This window comes from Neomonachus schauinslandi, chromosome 16 (assembly GCF_002201575.2).
Source record: "Neomonachus schauinslandi chromosome 16, ASM220157v2, whole genome shotgun sequence".
Taxonomy (NCBI): Eukaryota; Metazoa; Chordata; class Mammalia; order Carnivora; family Phocidae; genus Neomonachus; species Neomonachus schauinslandi.
Genome location: NC_058418.1, coordinates 12503782 through 12527202, shown reverse-complemented (window position 1 = coordinate 12527202; position 23421 = coordinate 12503782). Strand labels below are relative to the sequence as shown.

General features: G+C 59.1%; 1 protein-coding gene across 2 annotated transcripts in view; it reads left to right on the top strand.

The window, feature by feature from the left end:
- The window catches only part of LTBP4 (latent transforming growth factor beta binding protein 4), a 27076-nt gene extending 4496 nt beyond the window's left edge, over positions 1–22580 (top strand). The window contains exons 1-30 of one of the 2 annotated variants that reach the window (XM_044911315.1): positions 5–245; positions 3558–3749; positions 3933–4180; positions 4257–4359; positions 4761–4835; positions 4942–5064; positions 5599–5763; positions 6431–6577; positions 6708–6815; positions 7425–7556; positions 7639–7764; positions 8523–8648; positions 9239–9481; positions 9974–10099; positions 10188–10307; positions 11214–11342; positions 11512–11637; positions 12032–12154; positions 12339–12470; positions 13452–13583; positions 13663–13788; positions 15425–15571; positions 16917–17165; positions 17449–17520; positions 17818–17946; positions 18118–18264; positions 19217–19369; positions 20102–20482; positions 20874–21026; positions 22129–22580. In XM_044911315.1, the coding sequence (XP_044767250.1) occupies positions 5–245; positions 3558–3749; positions 3933–4180; positions 4257–4359; positions 4761–4835; positions 4942–5064; positions 5599–5763; positions 6431–6577; positions 6708–6815; positions 7425–7556; positions 7639–7764; positions 8523–8648; positions 9239–9481; positions 9974–10099; positions 10188–10307; positions 11214–11342; positions 11512–11637; positions 12032–12154; positions 12339–12470; positions 13452–13583; positions 13663–13788; positions 15425–15571; positions 16917–17165; positions 17449–17520; positions 17818–17946; positions 18118–18264; positions 19217–19369; positions 20102–20482; positions 20874–21026; positions 22129–22283 (4629 nt within the window). In that variant the 3' untranslated portion in view covers positions 22284–22580. Of the gene's footprint in view, positions 1–4; positions 246–3557; positions 3750–3932; positions 4181–4256; positions 4360–4760; positions 4836–4941; positions 5065–5598; positions 5764–6430; positions 6578–6707; positions 6816–7424; positions 7557–7638; positions 7765–8522; positions 8649–9238; positions 9482–9973; positions 10100–10187; positions 10308–11213; positions 11343–11511; positions 11638–12031; positions 12155–12338; positions 12471–13451; positions 13584–13662; positions 13789–15424; positions 15572–16916; positions 17166–17448; positions 17521–17817; positions 17947–18117; positions 18265–19216; positions 19370–20101; positions 20483–20873; positions 21027–22128 lie in introns of those variants that run through there. The other variant, XM_044911314.1, reaches the window with a different exon arrangement.
- The last annotated feature ends 841 nt before the right edge of the window (positions 22581–23421 follow it).

The window sequence follows — 23421 nt, the reverse complement described above, 5'->3', positions numbered from 1 at the left end:
AGCCATGGCGGGCGGCGCGCGGGTGTCGCTATTGGTGCTGCTGGCGCTGCTCGGGCCGCAGCCTGTGCTGGGCCGGCCCCGAGAGCGCCTCCGCGTGCGCTTCACCCCGGCCGTGTGCGGCCTGCGCTGCGTCCATGGGCCCACCGGCTCCCGCTGTACCCCGACCTGCGCGCCCCGCAACGCCACCAGCGTGGACAGCGGCGCGCCCGGCGGGGCGGCCCCGGGGGGACCCGGCTTCCGCGCCTGTGAGTGCGGGGTGGTGGTCCCGAGGGAGGGGCTCCCAGGGGGAGGGGGTCCCCGGGGATGGGAGAGACAGTCCCCCAGGGAGAGGGAGCCCAGATTCGGTGTGCACGAGTGCTGGGGAATCCCTGGGGTATTTCAGGAAGGGGGACTTAAAATTCCTGGCGTTTGGGGTTGAGTCCTGAGGGTCCCGATTTTGCAAGCAACGAGGGTTCTCAGGGACCTGTGGCGTCCCACGTGAGGGGATTGGGGCCGGCTTTCATGCCTCTGAGTCAAAGTGGGAGATACCAGAACTGAGGGGCCTGGAGCTGGGGGGAAGGGGGCCCCAATTCTGAGACTGTAAGGAGTCCCTGGAGACCAAGCGAGAGTTTCGGGGCCCCGAGGGGTGTCCCAGTTTCTGTGTCTTGGGTGGGAGGGATTAGGAAAGTCCAGGATGGGAGTGCCTGGAAGAGAGGAATTGGGGTGAGGAAAGTTGATCCCAAGAGCTGAGAGGGAAAGGGTCCCTAGAAGGAGGGTCTCTGCAGGGCCCCTGAGTTGCAAAGGTCGCACGTGGGAGAGAAACCCAGATAGGAGGCCTAGGGGAAGGGGCGCCCCCTGGGGGGCAGAGGGGACAGGAGGGTGTGCATCAGGCACCCCTACAGTAGGGATCCCCCCCCCCCCCCCCCGCGGGCTCAGGTGAGGTGGAGAGGGCGGGCCACCTGTTGGCCCCAGGGTGCAGGGATGGACGGGCTCTCGGGGTCGGGGCCTACCTGCTCCCAACCCCAGAGGCCCTCTGGAGTGGGGAGTGGGGGCCCCTGGCTCTGAGAACTCGCCCAGCCTGGCCCCCAGCCAATCCAGCCCTGGCCGGCGTGAGCTCATCTCCCGCCTGAGCCCCCGCCCGCTGCCACTCCCTCCTCCTCCCCTCCCTCCCTCCTTCCTACACTCCCTCCCGGCCCAGCCCCAACGCGCCCGTGCCAGGCGCCGTGCCCAGGCGGGTGCCAAGCCCCTGGAGGCACAGGAGGGGCATGTGAAGGGGGGCTGACCCCGGCAGGACCCCGATGTCCTCAGCTCCTTATTCTTTCAGAGGCGTGGGACATGAAGTTGGCCGTGCCCATGTATCGACCCGTCCAGGGTGTGGGAGCCCCAAAGGAGCTGGGTGGGGGGCCGGCATTCAGACCGAGAAAAGGCAGAGGAATTCCCAAGGAGGCTGGGAAATGCCCTGAGACCTAGCTGGATTACCGTGACCGCCAGAGAGACCCTTCCTATTTTGGAATCGTGATTCCTAGTTAAGCCTCTCCTGCTACTCAATTAAGGACCCTTATTAGGGCACCCTGGAGTCCTGGCCTGACTCCCTTAAGTAGGGGAGCCCAGAATCTCAGCCTTCAGACCCTAAGCCTCCTCCCCACCCCTATCAACAGACTCCACAGACCGGCCCCTCCAGTAAAGTTCCCTCCCATTCTTCTGATGTAATCCCCCCAAACTGTGCCCCTCACCAGAGAACTCTGTAGTATTGTCCCTCAGCTACTCCTCCCTACTTCCCGGAGAAACCCCAGATTACAAACCCTATACAGTGATAACTCCACTCCCTAGCTGAATTCTCTTTCCACAAAAGACTACCATTCTCTTGTATTTCCAATTGAGTGCCATCAGATTCCTGATTCCTATCTTTCCAAGCCCTGCTTTTCCAGCTGACCCCCTCCCCAGGAACTTCTGATCCGTCTATCTTCAGAGAACCCCGGAGCTGGTCTTGATCAGCTGATTCTCACAAGAAGACTCTCCAGACACTGTGCTCCCCCTACGCAGCCATTAATCCAAAGACTTGGGCACCTAATCCCTTAGCTGGGAGGGGATGGAGGATCCACAGTATCTTAGAATCTTCCCAGACAATTGAGGCTCTTGTGTGCTGGGGACTCCCAGGGAATCCCATTTCTCCATGTAAACCCTATTCTCAGCACCCTCAACTTAGCTGTCCCCTAGAAGGCACTAGAGTCCTGTTTTCTAGGTAACTCTCCCCAAAAGAATTTAACAGATTTCTAATGAAAGGGAGCTTTGGTTTCCTCTGAGCTAGGCTCTCTTTCCATTCTAGAAACCTTGAGCCATCTTTGAATCCCAGAGTACTGCACTCTATCTGATCTCTTTCCAGGAGTCCAGTCTCTTTACCCTTCTCAATAGAAGGGTCTCCCTCTATGTTTTCCCTCTCTCCAGTGTGTGGCTCAGAATCCCACACACGCCTTCCTGGACGGCCCCAGCCCCAGCCGCCTGCCCCCTTCTTCCCTCCGCACAGCTGTCTCCAGCTGTTCTCTGCAGCCCCGGGGGAGAAAGGGAGGGGGTGCCCTCGCAGGATACGTCCGGCCTTCTTTGGCTCAGAGGGCTCGGGGCTCCCCAAGGGTCCGGAATGCGGAGCCGCCGCCCTACCCCCGCCGCACCCCTCTCTTTGTTTACCCCGCCGCACAGCTGGCAGTGCCCCGCCCAGAGGTGGCCAGGGGCCCAGCGAGGGCGCGCAGAGCGGAGAGGAGGCGCGTCCCCGTCGCGGCCCCGCCCCGGGGCTACAGGAGGCGGGAAGGCAGAGCTAGAACTCTGCTGCCGGAGCAGACGTGGGCGGAGACAAAGCGCGGTGGGTGGGGCTAGGACGCCCAGATAGCCAAGGAGGTGGGGCGGGAGGAGCGTGAGCCAGAGAGCCGGGGGAAATCGGCGGGAGGAAAGGAAGGTGGGCGGGGCTAAAGGCAGCCGGTTAAACACCTTGACAGGAGAGGTTTAGAATCCGGCGGATAGCAGGTCATGTGGGCGAGTAGCTTAGCAGGGGACGCACAACCAGTGGGCGGAACTTGAGTGTCGTGGACCCGGCCAGACGGGATGTGCGTGTGCCTAGTATGGTAAAGAGACAGAGTTGGGAGAGCGGAGTGGTGCCAGGCGGGGTGGCCAAAACGTCGATTTAGTCAATGGAAGAGACCAGCGCCGGGTCTGCGTAGCTGAAGACCCAGCCGGATGATCAGATGGGCGGGGCTAACTGCTAAGGAAAGAGCGAGAGTGGTCGGGGCCGAGCCAATGGGCGGGGACAGCGCTGTCTGGGTGGGGCTGGAACGCCTGGACTCCGCCTCTAAAATTGGGACTGGAGAGGAAGGGCGGAGTGACCTGAGAGTGAATGAAGAGCCGGAGGGCGTAGTGAGCTGACCCAGTGGGCGGAGCTATAGCAGAGGGCTGTACTACTGGACCCAGCCGGTGCAGGTGGCCAGGGTTGGTGGGGGGTGACACAAGACAGATCAAGGCGGAGCAACTTACAACGAGGTGATACTTTGAGTATCACATTAGGGTCTGACCTAGGCTCTCTCTCCCCCCAGTCCTGTGTCCCTTGATCTGTCACAACGGCGGTGTGTGCGTGAAGCCTGACCGCTGCCTCTGTCCCCCGGACTTCGCCGGCAAGTTCTGCCAGCTGCATTCCTCGGGCGCCCGGCCACCGGCCCCGGCCATGCCGGGCCTCACCCGCTCGGTGTACACCATGCCACTGGCCAACCACCGCGACGACGAGCACGGTGAGGAGAGTGAGGCCGGGGTCCCCTCTGACCCATCTGTCCACTGTCTCGCCGCTTCTCTGACCCTCATCTTTCCTGCCTTGTCCTGAGTACCCTTCTCCAGCGCGCCCTTCCCCCCATTCCTAGTCCCAGTCCGTAAGAACCCGGGGAGACACCCCTTTGCCCCGCCGTGCCTCCCTCCAGGCGTGGCGTCCATGGTGAGCGTGCACGTGGAGCACCCGCAGGAGGCGTCCGTGGTGGTGCACCAGGTGGAGCGTGTGTCCGGCTCTTGGGAGGAGGCGGACGCCGAGGCAGTGGCGCGGGCGGAGGCGGCGGCGCGGGCGGAGGCGGCGGCTCCCTACACCGTGCTGGCACAGAGCGCGCCGCGCGAGGACAGCTATTCCGATGCCTCCGGCTTCGGTTACTGCTTTCGGGAGCTGCGCGGAGGCGAAGTGAGACGAGGCGGGTGGGGAGGGGCCCGGAGCGTGCCACCACGCGGGGGCGCGCTCACCGGACACTTTTCCGCAGTGTGCGTCCCCGCTGCCCGGGCTCCGGACTCAGGAGGTGTGCTGCAGAGGGGCAGGCTTGGCCTGGGGCGTTCACGACTGTCAGTCATGCTCGGAGCACCTGGGTAAGCCCCAGGACGTCCCTGAGGTGCTCGGAGCTGGGGAGAGGTGATAACCCCGTGGCTCCTGGTTACCCTGCCCATAGACAAACCGTGTTCACAAAATCTAGCCACACACCTACCCGGTTGTGGGGATCCTTTCCAGTCTAGATCTATCCAAACCGTTCTGGGACCGTCCACTCCACTTTCTGACTTTGGCTACTCTGTTCTCACCCCACCTTTATGCCACGGCCCCATTCATGCATTTCTGGAACCTCCCACGTTGCCTCTTGTCCCACCGCCTACCTAAGGCTCACCCTGCACTCAAGCCACGCCCAACATCTTTTAATCCCGCCCATCCCTCTTTTGTCCCCGCCCACCTATTTTCGCTCCGCCCGCCCTGGCGCACCCCTCTCTTCTCTCCATAGGGATTTCCGACCGAGTAGGCACCCCAGATGGACCGTGTCCAACCGGCTTTGAAAGGGTTAATGGGTCCTGCCAAGGTGAGCGGAGGAGATGGGGGGCAGGAATAGGAAGGGTTTGGCACCATGAGCTGGGCTGGCAGGGAGCTCATCCCTGACTCCCCTGAGACCACTGCATTCCTCGCAGATGTGGATGAGTGCGCGACCGGTGGGCGCTGCCAGCACGGGGAGTGTGCGAACACGCACGGCGGGTACACGTGCGTGTGCCCCGACGGCTTCCTGCACGACTCGTCCCGCAGCAGCTGCATCTGTAAGCCACCCGGCGGGGGCTGAGGCTGGATCCCACGTCTGTCCTCCCAGCCCTCAGACCCTTTCCAGAGCATCCCTGGGCCTTAATTCCCTTAGACTCCCCCAGATCCTCCCAGACTCCCCGCGGTCACTCTTATTAGACTCCCCTCAGAACGTCTCAGACTCTTACACATCCTCAGACTCCCTAGACCTTCTTCAGCCCCTTTAAGAACCCTTCAAAACTTTAGGTCTATATACCTTCAGATCTTCAGACTTTCTTCAGCTCTTCTCAGGCCCCGAATCCCTTCATCTCTCTCGACCACCAGACCTTCTGCAGACCCCGAGATCCTTCTCAGATTCCCTCATTCCCTCCTCCGGCACCAAACCTTTCTCAGACCTCCAGACCCCTCACCTCTCCTTCAGACCCTCTCAGACCTCTTCTGAATGGCCTTTACACCCACCAGAGCCTCCCGGGGACCATTCTCTCGTCTCCCAGATGCCCTAGCTCCTCTACACTCCCAAGCCCGCCCTGAGTAATTTTCTCCCCAACACGCAGCCCAGCACGTGATCTCAGAGGCCAAAGGGCCCTGCTTCCGCGTGCTCCGCGACGGTGGCTGCTCGCTGCCCATTCTGCGCAACATCACCAAGCAGATCTGCTGCTGTAGCCGCGTGGGCAAAGCCTGGGGTCGCGGCTGCCAGCTCTGCCCACCGTTCGGCTCAGGTGAGCGCCTCCCGCTTGGCCTATCTCTGGGCTTGACTCACACAGTGCCCACTCTAGGCCCCGCCCCCGGGCCCTGAGACTCAAAGCCCTCCATCCGGATTGGGCCCTAGCCTTGGCCACGCCCCCCAGGCCCTGAGATCCTCAGACTGGACTCCGGCCGGGCCCCACCCCACCTTTGGCCACACCCACCCCTGAGACTCCCCCTCAGTCACGACCCGCCTTGACTACTCCTAGCCCTTTAGATATGCTGCTTGTCCAACCTTGTCCCCAAGCTTTGACCAAGTCCGGAGTTCCTGAGACCCTGCCCTCAGCCTAGGCTCCTTCTTGGGCCCCACCCCAGACACCCTCTTTCCTGAGACACTTCCCCGGCAGTCTAGCTTCTGCCTAAAACCAGACCCTTCAACAGACTAAACCAGATCTCATCCTCAACCCTTGTCCCTGTCCCTATCCCAAGTAAGGAAAAACACCCTTGGTCCCACCTTTAGCCTCTGAGATGTTCCATTCTTTGGCCAGGGTATTCCCCAAAACCAGCATCCAACCCAAACCCCTGACCCACACCCAAAACCAAGCCCTGCCCCCAGCCAAGGCCAGATTCTAGCTCCTCTTGTCTCATTTCTTCCTGCTTTCATGTTCTCTCTGCCTCTCTCCCTCCCTTTCTTGTTCGCAGAGGGTTTTCGGGAGATCTGCCCTGCTGGCCCTGGCTACCACTACTCAGCCTCTGACCTCCGCTACAACACCAGACCCCTGGGCCAGGAGCCACCCCGAGTGTCCCTGAGCCACCGGGCTCCACCCTCCACCCATAGGCCACCCACAGGTGAGCTGGCTTCTGGAGGAGGAGATGCCATCTCCAAGGGGCTGCCCCAGCCTCATAAGGAAAAGAGGAGAGAGAGGAGGGGGGACACCCAAATCCAGGTCTCCATTCACTGATACCCCTTCTTTGTCAGGCTTTCTGCCCACCCGTCGTCCAGAACCCCCACCTGAGCCCAGGCCGGGCCCTGAGCTTCCCCTGCCCAGCATCCCTGCCTGGTCTGGTCCTGAGATCCCTGAATCAGGTGCAGTAGAGGGAATCGAGGACATTGATGGGGGTATTACAGGTGGGGATCCTAGGGAGGAGCTCCAAGGTGAAGATCTCAGGATAGGGATGTTACAGCCAGAGGAGTTAAGGAACGGGTGGGAAGAGAGAAAGGTTTGGAGAGTCAAGCACTGGGTAACATTAGGAACTCGTGTTGGACAGACCTGGGTTTACGTTCTCTGTCAATTGGGCAAGTCATTTAACATCTCTGAGCCTCAGTTTCCTCATCTGTAAAGTGAGGATCATCGTGAGGATTCATTGAACTGTCTCTGAAGAGTCTGCCACATAGTAAGTGCTCAGTTAACATTAGGCAATTACTTTTCACGCAGAGGGCACCAAGAACCTATCTCGGGCAGAGGGTTGGAAAGCAAAATATTCAGAAGTGGAGACTTCGGGGTGGCAATAAAGAGAATTCAGGCAGAGGATGTGATGAGAACACCCCATAATAAAGGAGAGAAGGATAAGAAGCGGAAGACTGGGCTTGGGGAGGGACATCCATGAGGGTGTCTTAGGCAGAGGATCTGAGGGGATTGTACTGGGATGAAGGGGACTCAGAGATGGGGGAACCCTGGCTGTCTGGACCCCCCAGGTCCCTCTGCGGGCGTGTGTCAGCGCAATCCCCAGGTCTGCGGCCCGGGACGGTGCATCCCGCGGCCCAGTGGCTACACCTGCGCCTGCGACTCCGGTTTCCGGCTCAGCCCGCAGGGCACACACTGCATGGGTGAGCCTGGCTGTGGGGGTGGACGGAGGTGGGGCGGGGGCTCTGCCAGTCACCTCCTGACCGGCCCCCTCCGTGCCCTCAGATGTGGACGAGTGTCGCCGCGTGCCCCCGCCCTGTGCCCCCGGGCGCTGTGAAAACACGCCAGGCAGCTTCCATTGCGTGTGCGGCCAGGGCTATCGAGCGGGCCCGAGGGCGGCGGAGTGCCTGGGTGAGAAATCCGCCCCGCCCAGCTCCAGGCCCCACCCCTGCCCCGGTCGCGCTCCAGCAGTTCCCGCCCTCCCGCTCTTCCCCCACACCCCTGCTCCCGCCCCCTGACCTGCTCCCACTCTCCCTTCGGCCCCACCACTGCTTCTTCGGCGCCCAGCAGGCTCTGCCCGTCGGGGCCGGTCCCTGCTGTACCACTGCCCGGCTTCTCCCCGGGACCAGGTCCGGCTCCGCTCCTCCCCTGGCCCCGCCCCCTCCATATTTCGGACCGGCTCCCGCCCTCCCCCAGGCCCCGCCCCAGTCCGACGTCGGCCGCAACCTATCACCTGACCACCACCCCCGATTCCCACCCTGCCGCACCCGTGCCTCGTCCTCACCCCGCACCGCGCCTTCCGTCTCTCCTGCCTCCCCTTTGTTCGGTCCCCATAGATGCCCTTCCCGCCCTGGTCCTGCCCTCCCCAAATTGCCCCCCTCGCGGTTCTTCTCTCTGCCTCTGCCCTGGCCGGGTACCCAGTCGTCGTGTGATCCTCCCCTCTCACCTGCCCTCCTCCCTCCCTCCCCGCCTATGCCTTAAACCTACCCACTCCGGGCTCTCTTACTGCCCCTGGCTCCTGCCCCAGTGTGGCCCCGGCCCAAGTTTGGCTCCGCCCCTGCCCTCCCCACCTCGCATCCTCCCTGAGCCCTCTGAGGGCGGGCGTGGCGGGGGGGGGGGGGGAAGGGGAGTGTCTGCCCCAGTCCCAACCTCCGGGTTGGTGCCTGCAGACGTGGACGAGTGCCACCGCGTGCCGCCGCCGTGTGACCGCGGGCGCTGCGAGAACACACCAGGCAGCTTCCTGTGCGTGTGCCCCGCTGGGTACCAGGCTGCTCCCCACGGAGCCGGCTGCCAGGGTGAGGAACTGGGAGGGACAGAGGGGAAGGGGGTGTGGGGGGAACGGTAGAGCGGCATTGTCATGAGGGATGGAGAAACTGAGCAATGAGGCAGGGGGAGGCTGATTGCTGGGAGCCGGGGCAGGGGGGGGTTTGCGGGGGGCCCAGGTTCTAAGAGCCAGGCAGGCAGCCTGATGGCTGTAGAGACAGAGTGACATGGGGGGGATGGAGAGGCCAAGTGATCGGAAACAGAAAAGCTGAGTCATGGAGGATGGAGAAGCAGAGGGATGGAGGATGGAGATGTCAGTTATGGGGCAGGGGGTAGAGGTACGGAGAACAGTGCAGAAAGAGGCCAATTGATGGGGACTGGAGTTCTAGGAGGCCAGCTGGAAGCTTAGGGATTGAGAAGGTAGAGGGATGGAGGATGGAGAATTTGAATAATGGGGAAGAGGAGCGTAGAATGAGACAGACAAGGAGGCCGAGTGATGGGGACCGGGAAGCAGAATGTCAGAGCGGGGAAAGGGAAAATGATGGAGGTCAGGGAGGCTGAGCGGAGCGCAGGGGCGTTGGGGGGCATAAAGGTGTGACTCTGGGCCCCTTGCCCTGGGCAGATGTGGACGAGTGCACGCAGAGCCCAGGCCTTTGTGGCAGAGGGGTCTGTGAGAACCTGCCTGGCTCTTTCCGCTGTGTTTGCCCGGCTGGCTTCCGGGGCTCGGCGTGTGAAGAAGATGTGGATGAGTGTGCCCAAGAGCCACCGCCCTGCGGGCCAGGCCGCTGTGACAACACGGCGGGGTCCTTCCACTGTGCCTGCCCTGCTGGCTTCCGCTCCCGAGGGCCGGGGGCCCCGTGCCAAGGTGAGGGCGCTGAGTCCAACCCATTCCACCCCCATTGGCTGTGGGGACTGGAGAGAGACATGTTTGGGGGGCAGAGAGACAGGGTGATGGGGCTTGGTGAGGGAGAACAGGGGCAGAGAGGAGTGGACGTACTGAGAGGGTGGGGAGGTTTTGACTCCAGAGTCTTCTCCCCTTTCTCCAGATATGAGGGTGCTCTCCATTCCTCCTCCCTTTTGGAATGATACTCTTGTGCTTGTGGGAACCCTGGGGAGGGGACCACCCTGAGGTGCGGAGGGCAACACGCAGGAGGTGGTGCCCTAGCTTCACCGTGGCAGCTGGAGAGACCATTAATGGGGGGCCAGGGAAGGAGTCTGTCCTCCTGGGAGGTGGGATGAGCCTAGGCAAAGTCCAGGAGACTGCCTCCAGACTGGAATGTTGGGGTAGATGGTGACAGCAATGGAGATGATTGGGTCCAGGCCCCTTTCGCAGTCCCACTGGTCTCCTCTGCCCCAGATGTGGACGAGTGTGCCCGTAGCCCTCCGCCCTGTGCCTATGGCCGGTGTGAGAACACAGAAGGTGGCTTCCAGTGCGTCTGCCCCACGGGCTTCCAACCTAACACGGCCGGCTCCGAGTGCGAGGGTGAGGCCGGGGAGGGAGGGAGGAGTGTGGATGGGTGAGGGGGGCTCTGGGCTGCCCCTTCAAGGCCACCTTCTCCCCTGTCCCCCAGATGTGGATGAGTGTGAGAATCACCTGGCCTGTCCTGGGCAGGAGTGTGTGAACTCACCCGGCTCCTTCCAGTGCAGGACCTGTCCTCCTGGCCACCACCTGCACCATGGCCGATGCACTGGTGAGACCAAGCCCCGGCTATGACCTTAGACCTGCATCATGACCCCTGACGTGGCCCATAACCTCCTGACCTGGACCTTAGTCCCCTGGACCATGAATCCCAGAGTCTGACTGTGACTCTTGACCTAGATTATGGGCCCCTGACCCATATTGCAGTTCCTGATCTGGACCATGAACCTTGACCCTGAATGTGACTTCTGGTTCTGTAATCCATGAACCCTCAACTGGACTGTGACATCTGACCCTAACCATTACCCCCGCTGATTAACCCTCAGTACAACCCTCTTAGCAGTTGTAACCCTTTTGATCCTGACTGTCCCTTGACCCTGAATGTGACCTGTGACCCCTGAACCTGACTGTGACATTTGACCTAGCCATAACTCCTGCCATAACCCCTGACTCTCTGTGGCCTTTGATCCTGTCTCTCACCGCCCCTCCCCATTCTCGGAATACCTTCCCTGGGGCCTCATTTTGTGCATGATCCCTGACCTGACACCTGACTAGGGGCCGAATTCTGAACCCTGACTCTTACCCCTGATCCGAATTGGTCTCAGATGACAATCACTGACTCTGACCCCTGCTTCGGCAGAATGCCATCCAGTGATCCTGGCTTATAATACCTGGCCTCTTACACTAATTGATTTCTGACCCCAGTCCTAGTCCAGAGTCCCTCACTGACTCCAGGATCCTAGCACAGGGAGTTCCCAGAAATCCAGATCCACATGACACCCAATTATGGTCCCTAGAATCAGGGAATCTTGGTCTCCCCCACCCACTTCTGCCACGGAGCCTTCACTTCATATCCAACCCGAGACACTACCCACCAATTTCTCCAGATCCCTCGGCCCCAAGGGGATCCTTCCAGGGTCCCTAGACCAGACCCCTTCTGAAAGCCGCGTTCCCACAGATGTGGACGAGTGCAGTTCAGGTGCCTCCTGCGGCCCCCACGGCCACTGTACCAACACCGACGGCTCCTTCCGCTGCAGCTGCGAGCCGGGCTACCGCGCTCCCTCGGGTCGGCCTGGGCCCTGCGCAGGTGCGCAGAGGGGGAGAGAGGGCGGGGAGAGGGACGGGAGAGCCTGGGAGTAGGGTCTGGGTTCCTGGGCAAAGCCTGTTGGGGAGGGTGGAAGCTGGACTAACAGGCAGAGGGTGGGGCTTGCTGGCGGAGTTGCTCCTCCCTAAGCCCCATCTCTCCCGTACCCTAGACGTGAACGAGTGCCTAGAGGGCGACTTTTGTTTCCCCCACGGCGAGTGCCTCAACACCGACGGCTCCTTTGCCTGCACTTGCGCCCCCGGCTACCGGCCCGGACCCCGCGGAGCCTCTTGCCTCGGTCCGTACCCAGGCTGGGCCTGGACCGGGAAAGGGTGGGCTTACACCAAGAAAATCAGGACTAGGAGAGGGCGGAAGGCGGAGTCTGAATTTTTGGACTGAGTTCTCAAAGCGTCAAAGTCAAAGCCGGGATTGTGGAGCCTCCTGGCGGCGTCCAGAGGGAGGCGGGGTTTGGAGGGGAAAGGGCGGAGTCGGGGTAAGTTGCGCCGTGATTGGACGGGGCGGGGCCTGAATCCGTCGGAGGGGTGGGGCTTGCAGGGAAAGGAGGAGCGTAAGAAGGGCGGGGAAAAGAGTGGGAGGTGTCAGCTAGAGGGGCGTGGCAAGGGCGGCGGAGGGGCTTGGCCTGCGATGCTAAGCCGCGGAGGTGGGCCGCGGTTTCGGACGCCGTCCCGCAGACGTGGACGAGTGCAGCGAGGAGGACCTCTGCCAGAGCGGCATCTGTACCAACACCGACGGCTCCTTCGAGTGCGTCTGTCCTCCCGGACATCGCGCCGGCCCAGACCTCGCCTCCTGCCTCGGTGAGAGGCGCCTCCCCCGCCGATCTCTGCCCCTCTGCCTCCCCTTCTCTCCCATTCGTCTCTCCTCCGCTGCTTCCTCCCTTCCCCCGTTCTGACTCTCCACTCCCTTCCTCCTTCACCTGTTCTCCTTTGCTTCCCACCCTCCCCTGCTTCCCCCATTTGACTGCTCTGCCTCCTTCCTCAGATGTGGACGAATGTCGCGAGCGGGGCCCGGCCCTGTGCGGGTCCCAGCGTTGTGAGAATTCCCCGGGCTCCTACCGCTGTGTCCGAGACTGCGACCCTGGCTACCACGCGGGTCCTGAGGGCACCTGTGACGGTGAGACTACTCCCCCACCCCTGCCCCTAGGACAAGTTGCTGGAGTCCACTCCCTTGGGGACTGAGGAGGAGCACCCTGCCTTCTGGACTTGAGGGGAGGGAAGGAGCCCCCAACCAATGCACTTAACTGTGTCCCTATCTCTGTGGTCGAAATAAGCCACCAGTGTGCCCTTGCATTTTCTCGTGGAGGTGAGGTGGGAGGATTTGGGGAGCAAATGAAATGACTGTGGGCTGGCTATCTTGGGCTCTCTGGCTGCCAGACCTGTGATCCATGGAAGCCTAGTTTCAGGGGACCTCATTCATTAATTACGCAAGAATTCATTAAGCACCTACTGTGTGCCGGACACCGGGGGTGCAACAGGCAATGAGTCAAACAAAGTCCCTGCCCTCATGGTGCTGATGAGGGGATAGGGAGGGGGTGGGGAGAGATAGACAGTAAATATGCAAATAGATTCAAGGTTCATTCAGCAAACAGTTTGGGAACACCTACTGTGTATCAGGCACAGTTCTACACCCTGGGGCTACAGCAGGGAATAAGACAGACACAAGTCCCTGCATTGTGGAGTTTGTAGTCTAGGGAGGTGACAGTTGGCATGCTAACAGATGCATGGATGATATAATATCAGGTTTAAGAAGGAAAATAAAGCAGGATAAATGGGCAGAGATGACAGGGCAGTGGAGGAAGGGGCGCTAGGAGTGCTTGATCTCACTTGAGTGAAGTGAGAGAGGGAGCCGTGCAGATAGCCAGGGGAAAAGTGTTCCTGACAGAGGGAACAGCAAGTGCAAAGGCCCTGAGGTGGGGCCATGTTTGGACTATGTGAGAAATGGCAGTGAGACCTTAAGAGTCTCAACACTTTAGAAACTCAGACTCCTAGAATACCAGATTTATAGAGACTTCTCAGTCACGGGAACTGGGAGCAGCATCAGGAACTTGTGAATCCAGTCCTGTGACTCCCCTCCGCACCCCACTCTTTTTTGCAGATGTGGATGAGTGCCAAGAATATGGCTCAGCGATTTGTGGAGCCCAGCGCTGTGAGAACACCCCTGGCTCCTACCGCTGCACACCGGCCTGTGACCCTGGCTATCAGCCCACACCAGGGGGCGGATGCCAGGGTAGGTGCCTGTCTGGCTTTGGGTGAGATGTGAAGGGGAGGGAAGGTCCAGCAAGGGCCTGACTGTCTGGTGGTTGCAGATGTGGACGAATGCCGGAATCGGTCCTTCTGCGGGGCCCACGCCGTGTGCCAGAACCTGCCCGGCTCCTTCCAGTGCCTCTGTGACCAGGGATACGAGGGGGCCAGGGACGGGCGTCACTGCGTGGGTACGGGGCTCCAGGGGGTGGCTGGGGCTGGGGCGGGGGGAAGAGGTTGGTCAGTCCCTGCTCCTCTCCACGGACCTGAACAGATGTGAGTTCACATTTGCTGTGAACAAATATGAACATACACATTGGGCCTGTGGAACTTAGACCTTGGACTATATATCATGTCCATATCAGTCAGGACCCCTTTGGTTGCAAGCAACAGAAACCCTATTCATTCAGATCTTGTTTTGGGAGGACTTAAAAAAATACATGCATAAAGTATGTAAAATGCACACTAATCTTTTTTTTAATGCACACTAATCTTAAGTGCACATAAACATTTTCGTTTTTCCCAACATTTTGTGAGGAAAATGTCTAAAGGTACAGAAAATTGAAAGACCTATAGAATGAATGTCCACATGCCCATGATCTATATTCCACTATCATTCTTTTATTATACTTCTTGTCTCACCTATCTGCCTGTAATCCGCCTTATCTCTGGGTTTAAAATTAAATCGCAGGCATCAGTACTTTTCTCCCTAAATTCTTCAGTATGCATAGCATTAACCAGAGTCCAGTAGGTGTTTCCAGATATTTTGATTTGAGGTTCAATTTACATACAGTGAGCTGCATGAATCTTATATATATATATATATATATATATATATATATATATATATATAACTATATATATATATATATATATATTTTTTTTTTTAAGTAGGCTCCATGCCCAGCGTGGAGCCCAACATGGGGCTTGAACTCATGACCCTGAGATCAAGACCTGAGCTGAGATCAAGAGTCAGATGCTTAATCAGCTGAGCCACCCAGGAGCCCCAGTTATATATTCTTTAAATTTTGACAAATGCAAACACAACAGGCTTTATTTCTTTGAAAAGAATTAAAATAGTGGGGGCGCCTGGGTGGCTCAGTCGTTGAGCATCTGCCTTCGGCTCAGGTCATGGTCCCAGGGTCCTGGGATCGAGCCCTGCATCGGGCTCCCTGCTCAGCGGGAAGCTGCTTCTCCCTCTCCCACTCCCCCTGCTTGTGTTCCCTCTCTCTTGTCTCTCTCTGTCAAATAAATAAATCTTAAAAAAAAAAAATTAAAACGGTGGAGTCCTAGAAAATGTTTGAACTTGAGGCACACTTGGATCCAGGGATTCTAACAAGGCTAGCTGTCTCCCCTTCTCAGCTCTGCTTTCCTCTGTTGTATTTACTTTCAGGCAGACTCTTCACAATCATAAAGAAGGCCCTAGCACCTCCAGGCTAACATCCTCAGCTTGGCAACCCCTAGAGCTAAAGAGGGGGTCTCTTTCTTGATATTTCTAGCAAAAGTCCCAGGACTGGCATCGACTGGCCCAGCTTGGTCACCACCCTTCTCTCTGAACCAGAGAAATGCAGTAATCTGGTTGGCCATGCCTGGAACTTGTATCTACTTGGAGTAGATTTAACCCTACTCAAAAATACATGAGTTGAAAATGGAGGAACAGAGGGCTCCCAAGGGAAATTCAGGGTTTGTTTCCAAAAGATAAGTGAAGGAGGGGGTCTGGGTGATCAAAAATACCCCTTATATTTGGGTATTTCAGACTTTTAGAGCTTTGGAATCACAGACGTTTACAACCATTGACTCTCCCTCCCCTTTGTCTCTTGCTCACAGATGTGAATGAATGTGAAACGCTACAGGGTGTGTGTGGAGCTGCCCTGTGTGAGAATGTCGAAGGCTCCTTCCTCTGTGTCTGTCCCACCAGCCCTGAGGAGTTTGACCCCATGACTGGACGTTGTGTTCCCCCACGAACTTCTGCTGGTGAGACTGATGTGTCTATTTAACTGATGGCTGCAGGGCTCACAGAAAAATGATGTGATCTAACCATTCCAGGCATGGGCAGCTGCCATCAGTTAAATGTTGTTGTTTTAAATAACAATAAAAAATTCAGAACACATGGGTTAACATGGGTGGTGGGACTCGGTGTCAGCCCTGTCCCTGACTCTACCAGATTCCTTCATTCAACAAATGTTCACAGGGCATCCACTGTGTTTAGGCCCTATCCTAGGTCCCAGGGACACAGTAGTGACCAGGAGAGACCACTCTGTCTTTAAGGGGCTCACAGTCTAGAGGGGGCAGGCAGAGATACCAGCAGATAGTGACAACCAGAGAAATCAGGGCTGGAAGGAGGAAGCCCGGGTCAGAGGGAACAAGGCTGTGATGGGGCAAGGCTAGGGAATTGTGGGAATCCAGGGGAGGTGCCTACTCCAGCCTGAGAAAGTTAGAGAGAGTTTCCTATAGGGAGGGATGTCGGAACTGAGAGCAGTAGGATGAGTAGAAATAAGCCAGGTGAAGTGGGTGAGGGAGGGCATCCTGGGCAGAGGATACAGCAAAGGCAAAAGCCTGGCAAGGCAAGAGAGGACCTGACATGTTTGAGGAACAAAAGTAAGTTCAGGGTGGCATGCTGTACAAAGCAAGGGAAGGGGTGGGGAGAAACGAGGCCACAGAAGGATGCAGTGCCAGATCACACCGATTTATCATCTTTAGGAGGTTTCCCTTTCCTGAGGGCACTGTGACACCATGGAAGGGTTTTGAGTGGGAGAGAGGTATAAACAGATTTAAAAACCTCCCTCCAGCTGCCCTGTGAAGGTGGACTGGAGTGGGTGACACTCCCAGGGGCTGGGAGCCTAGGGAGCAAGCTGGGGCAGGGACCCGGGCAGGAGAGGACAGGACTGGACCAAGGCAGCGGTCATGGGAAAGGAGGGGAGGGTGGGTGGCAGAAGGCGAGAGGCCAGTGGACAGGCTGTGGGCTGCCTGGTGGAGGGGGGGAGATGTGTCCAGGCCCAAGACTAGGTTTGGGAAGACTCTGAGGCCAGCTTAGGATGCACTGGATATGAGGTTCCAGGAAGTATCCAGGAAGCCAGAGAACACTGCCTACCCCCCCATCCCCTGCATCCCAAACTGCAGCTGGGACGATGGGCCAGACACCTGGGAGGGTGTGAATTGGGGAGGCAAGAGATGGAGAGAGGACAGCGGGTGAGAATGGGACAGGTGAGGACAGATGGGGAGAGGTGTGGAGTCTGGTTCTGCCTCAGTTTCCTCATCTATAACACGGGGATGGGAGGCTCAGCCCACACTGGGCTAAATTAGCCCCTTGCTTCCCCAGGCACATTCGCGGGCTCACAGCCCCAGGCACCTGCCAGCCCAGGTCAGCCGGCCCCACCCCGCCGGCCCAGCCCGCCCAGGCAGGGCCCTGCGGGCAGCGGGCGCCGGGAGTGCTACTTTGACACGGCGGCTCCGGATGCCTGTGACAACATCCTGGCGCGCAATGTGACGTGGCAAGAGTGCTGCTGTACGGTGGGCGAGGGCTGGGGCGGCGGCTGCCGCATCCAGCAGTGCCCCAGCAGCGAGACAGGTAGGACGGGCTTCCGGCCGGCTGGAGGCCTGACGGTTTGGGGGGGGGGGGGGGCATGGCGCTGGGACAGCGGGCACATCTGGACATGGGCTGGGGCACTGACTGTAAGGGCAAGGGTGAACTGCCAGCCAGGTGGGCGTGAGGCTGAGAGGTGAGCACAAAGGCAGGGGGCCTGGAAACTTGGGTGATGAAGGGTGGTGGTGAGGGGGGCAAGAGTAAGCCCAGGGCCCAGGGCAGGCGCCGGGTTGAGGGTGTCTGGGCTCAGCCTTGTGTCTGTGTGCAGCTGAGTACCAGTCACTGTGCCCCCATGGCCGGGGCTACCTGGCACCGAGCGGAGACCTGAGCCTCCGGAGGGGTAAGGCTAGACTTCAAGCCCCACTCCCCCTCAGCCCCCAGGCCCAGCTCCGTCTCACCCTCTGGGTGTTTACCTCTATCTCTACCCGTTTCTCTGTCTCCCCCACCCTGCTCTGTCTCTCTACCTCCCACCTTTCCCTATCTCTCTACCTCTGGGTCTCTGTCGCCACCTTTCGGTCCCTCTCTTCCCTGGTCAAGCCTCGGAGCCACACATTCCCCCCCCATCCAGCCGCCCCACACCCTGGCCCGCCCCCCTCTCGCTTGGTGTGGGGCGCTCCTCTGACCATCCTTCCCGCAGACGTGGACGAGTGCCAGCTCTTCCGAGACCAGGTGTGCAAGAGCGGCGTGTGCGTGAACACGGCCCCAGGCTACTCATGTTACTGCAGCAACGGCTACTACTACCATGCCCAGCGACTGGAGTGCGTCGGTACGAGGCCCCCCCTCGACCCTCTACCCCACCAGCCCCTCTCTGGAATGTGGCCACCGCCAGCAGGAAGTCCTTCCTGGAGTCTAGACTCCATCTATCACTGTCAACGCGCTGGGGAAGTGGGCAAGGATAGAGGGCTGCTTCCTAACCACTCCCTCCACGCCTCCCCAGATAATGACGAGTGCGCGGACGAGGAGCCGGCGTGTGAGGGCGGCAGCTGCGTCAACACCGTGGGTTCTTATCACTGCACGTGCGAGCCCCCGCTGGTGCTGGACGGCTCCCGGCGCCGCTGCGTCTCCAACGAGAGCCAGAGCCTTGGTAGCCCCGCCCCCGGATCCGCCCGCCCCGCCCCTCGATCCGCCTCACGCCCGCCCCGGGCCCCGCCCCCGCGCTCGACCACGCCCCCTCGCGCCCCATTTCGTCGCGGTGTCTGACGCTCCCACGGGCCGCCTGGCCTGGTGTCCGAGGTTCTCCCGAAAGCAAAGGTTCCAGAGGAGCCTGCCGCTTGCTGGCCGTGTGTACCTGCACGTTGCTTATCGCCTCGGGGCCCAGGCTTCCTTTGTGCACACTGGGTGCGCTGGCGATTGCCTCTACCTTAGCGGGTGGCTGTGGGGAAGTTTATTTCAGGACCGTTAGGGGACCTGGTCTTATTAAGTGCTAAAGCCGCGCTTCCTGTTATGATTTCCCTGTGTATCTCTGTCTCTTTCCACCTCTCTGGGCTTTCTGGAATTTCTGTCACTCTCTGGGTCTTTCTAGGTCTGGGTTGCTGTTTTTTTTTTTTTTTTGTCTCTCTCTCTCTTTGCATCTTTGCTTTCCTGTTTTTCTTGGGGTCTCTGACCCTTGGGATGTGTTTATCTCTATCTCTTTGGGTCCTTTCTTTTTGCCCACTGACCTAAACTCTATTCTCCTTCCACTTCCTGTTCTTACATCCCCCCCCCCCCCGCCCCCGCCCAAACACACAGACCCTGAGACTTCATTCAAACAATGCTCAGAGATGAAAAGGAACTGCCCTTCAGAGCCTGGGCTTGGAGAGAACCCTCTCAGACCCTATCTTCCAGCCTTTGGACCCCTTATGCTTTCTCCTATATGACTGCCTCATTTCAGACCAAGCCCACACTCGCCTGGAGCTGCCTCAGAGGGCCTCTGGGAGGCAGATCACAGCTGAGCAGAAGCATCTGGTGTTAGGCGCCGGGTGGTTGGGCTGCTCCAAGCATTTGGAAGGACCCGATCCCACCTGTCCCACCCTGATGCATGCTGTCTCTGCCCTCAGATGACAACCTGGGAGTGTGCTGGCAGGAAGTGGGAGCTGACCTCGTGTGTAGTCGCCCTCGGCTGGACCGCCAGGCCACCTACACAGAGTGCTGCTGCCTCTATGGTGAAGCCTGGGGCATGGACTGTGCCCTCTGCCCTGCCCAGGACTCAGGTACTGCCACCTGCCTGGGCCACACTCAGAGGCCGAGACAGCCTATGAGACCCCTCCTCCCAAATCCTGTACCCTTAGACCTCAAATACCAGTTGCTCAGACCCCACCATCCTGGCCCACAGACCTCCAAGTCCCAGTGTATTGGACACTCACTTCCAGGTGCCTAAGACCCCAGCACACAACCCCAGAGATTTCCAAAGCTTGGCTTTTAAAAGCCCCGAGTCCCCTGATCTTTAGCTCTTGGGAACTCAACCCCAGGCCCCAAACCCTGGTCCTTGGTCCTCAGACCTCCAGGTCCCCTGGCTCAGATCCCCTCCAATGCATCCTGGGCCCTCAGGCCCCCAGTAGCACCTGGGACTCCCCAGCTCTGGTCCCTAAAACACCCCCCATCTTATTTCTCTAGGCCCCTAGTCCAAGATCCCCTGGATCACTAGGCCCCTAGTCCAGGATCCCATTCCAGCACTTGGACCCTGATTCCTAGCAGCAGTACTTAGTACTCTTGACCCCAGCACCTTGGAATCCCAGTCTCAGCCCTCAGCCCCCTAGTCCTGGCTCCAGAACCCCTGATCCTGACCCTGCCATCCCAGCCCCCTCGTTGGGAGCCCCTCCCATGCCTCAGCCCAAGGCCCTCCTCACTCCTCCGCTCCTCTTTCCACACCGGGGGCCTGAATGGTGGGTGCTGAGGCAAGCAAGGGCCAAGGGCTAACCATGAGGCTTGGCTCCTGTTCACAGATGACTTTGAGGCCCTGTGCAATGTGCTGCGCCCCCCTGCATACGGTCCCCCGCGGCCAGGTGGCTTTGGACTCCCTTACGAATATGGCCCTGACCTGGGGCCACCCTACCAGGGCCTTCCCTATGGGCCCGAATTGTACCCGCCCCCCGTGCTACCCTACGACCCCTATCCACCACCCCCTGGGCCCTTTGCCCGCCGGGAGGCCCCGTACGGAGCACCACCCTTCGACATGCCCGACTTTGAGGACGACGGCGGCCCCTACAGTGAATCTGAGGCTGCGGCGCCATCTGGCCCAGGCAGCCGCTGGCGCTATCGGTCCCGCGACCCCCGTGGCTCCTTCCCAGAGCCTGAGGAGTCCCCTGAAGGTGGAGGCTATCCTGGTGAGCACTGCAGGGCGAGGGACGGAAACTGAGATGAGGAGTTGGGGTGCAGAGAGATGGAGACAGGGAAGAGGGAGAGAAAGAGGATGAGATCTAGAAACAAAGAGAAGCCGGCGGGTGGGGGTGGGGGGGATCGGCTCAGAGAGATGGGAAAACAGTTACAGACGAAGAGCAGTGATGAAGAGGGACCGAAACACACCTGCAGACCAAGAGATGAGGACAGAGAGCAGAGCGAGGGAAACCGGGCCCCACAGCGCCCCCCACAGCCCCGGAGCGGGACGCACAGTTTAGAAGAGAATACCCCGCCACGGGTGTGGCCCCAGATCGGGGTTCAAGGGATAGAAGGCAGAGACCCCGAACCACAACCACCGAGTCCCCGCCTTCTCCGCAGGGGCCCTGTCTGGGCCCTACGAGGGACTGGAGGCGGAGGAGTGCGGGATCTTGGACGGCTGCGCCCACGGCCGCTGTGTGCGCGTCCCCGAGGGCTTCACCTGCGACTGCTTCAGTGGCTACCGCCTGGACATGACCCGCATGGCCTGCGTCGGTGAGGGGCGGCCAGGGCCAGCCCGCACCGGGAGAGGGTGGACCCCTGACTGGAGTCGGGGGGTGGGAGGTGGGGGGGAGTCAGGGACGTCAAGGGGTCGGGCCAGACCAGAGGGAGCAGGAACGAACTCCTGCACAGGGATGGGGCTTGCTGGCAGGTGAGGTCAGGCTGCGAGGACCTCAGGGACCCCGGCTAGGCTTGAAGCAGGATCGAGGAACCCTGTAGAATCTTGCAGTGTGATGTCTAAGGACTCCCAGGGCTACCTGGGGCAATTTGCTTCCCCGCTTTGGAGAGCTTCCGTCTTCTCGTCTGTAGAATGGGAATATGAATCACGGCTGCCTAGTTTAGACAGCAGTAAAGCAAAGTGGTTACAGTCAAGGACGCCGCGGGAGTCGGGCAGACCTCAGGCTCGGTCTAGCAACTTGCTGTGCAACCCTGGACAGGTCACTGGCCCTTTAGTTTTTCTCATCCGAAAAAGGAGCATAGTTGTAGAACCCATTTCATACAGTTGTGACCATCATCAATACTGATTTACAATGATACTGGGGCCTATGTGTAAACCAAGGCTCAGAAAAGAGGACTGAGTTTCCCTAGGACTCATAGCCAAGAAATAGCAGGGGCCTGGACACTCAGAGACTCTTGAGAGCTGGTCTGAGAACTCGCTGGGCTGAATGGGGGCTTGTGTGATACTGGGCAGGGAGCTTCCCCAGGCTGGGCCTCAGTTTGCCCGTATGTAAACGGGATCACGATACCTACCTCAGAGGGTTATTAGGAGGATAAATACACGTAATGTGCTTTATACAATGTCTGGTATAGAGTAAGCATTGGTTGTTAAGATATCATTATCAGTATTATTTTCCTAACAAAAACCTAGTGACCTAGGGGCTACCCTCCCCATCTCACAGAACAGAAAGCTGAGGAGGCACAGAGAGGTTAAGCCACCTGCCCAGGCTCACACAGCCAGCAGGTGGTAGTGGCTGCATTCGAGTCCAAGCAGGAGGCTCAGCATTCGCACCCCTTTGCCCCAGGAGCCCCAGGGGCCAGGCAAGCGGGCTCCGGGGTCGCCAGGCCTAAGCAGCGCTCCCTGTACCCCCTTCTGCAGACATCAACGAGTGTGACGAGGCCGAGGCGGCCTCCCCGCTCTGTGTCAACGCACGCTGCGTCAACACCGATGGCTCCTTCCGCTGTATCTGCCGCCCAGGATTTGCACCCTCGCACCAGCCGCACCACTGCACGCCCGCCAGGCCGCGGGCCTGAGCCTCGGCGGCCCCAGGCCCTTTGCTCCGCGCCTGCGCACTCGGGTCCCTGCCGCGCACCCTCCCGCCCGCTTGCGCGCATGAGCAGGAGGTGCCTGACGGGCGGCGGCCAGAGACGGGGGACAGGGGGACGCACGAAGCACGAACCGATGGAAGGAGGGATGCCCTTCACTGCTCTTGCCACCCTCTGCCCCTACTACCGACGCTGCGGGACCCCGGGACTAGCCCACGGGCCCCTTCACATTCCCTTTCCTTTTTATAAAAATTTTCGATTAAAAAACACCTATTTTGTACCTTCTGCCTCGGTCTGCCTATGTATCTCAAAGTCCGGCTCCAGAGTTTATTCTTTGAGCCACTAAATTACATCCTCTCCCGTCCTTGACTCCATGTCTTCCTCTTCCTTTCTGTTGCCTCTGGCGCTTAGTCTGTCTCTTGGTTTCTGCCTTTCTCCTCCTGTGTCTGTTTCTCTTTGTCTCTCTGTTTTCTCTGTCTCTTGTCTTTCTCCTTTGTCTTCTCTGCCCAAAGCTCTATGACACAGGGACATAGTCTCTCTGTCTGTCTTAATTTTTTTCCTCTCTAATCTCGGGAGGGATCCCCTCCCACTCGGTGGGGCCCTGCTCAGGGTGCTCCTTCTTAGCTAGAGGAGACCCTAGATTTCCCTACTCCCCAAAGTCAAAAGCTATTCTGGGACAAGTGGGACTTGGGGAGGTGGTGGAGGCAGGAGTCCCTGGAGGGATGAACGGAGCCCTGGGCCTCCAGCTAGGAGCCGGCTGTGGCTGAGCTGGGAGTGGCAGTCCTGGTGGGTGGCCTGTGCAGGGACGTGCGGAAGCGACCATGAGCTGTGTGTGCGATGCTGAAATGTCGAGCACAGACCTTCCTACCCCAGTGACCCCTGCCTACTTCCTGGCCGTGGTGATGGTGGTGGTGGTGGTGGTCAGGGGAGTCCAAAATTCTCCTCCCCACAAAAAGAGCAAAAAACAGCCTGGAAAAGCATAAGCTTAGGGTAGGGAATGGTTGGGAGTGGAAGGGCTCATTGGCACCAGAACAAAACAGAACAAACGTCTCTCTGCCTGTCATTTGTCACCCACCTACTAGTGTTAGTGGCTTTTTTTTTTTTTAAGATTTTATTTACTTATTTG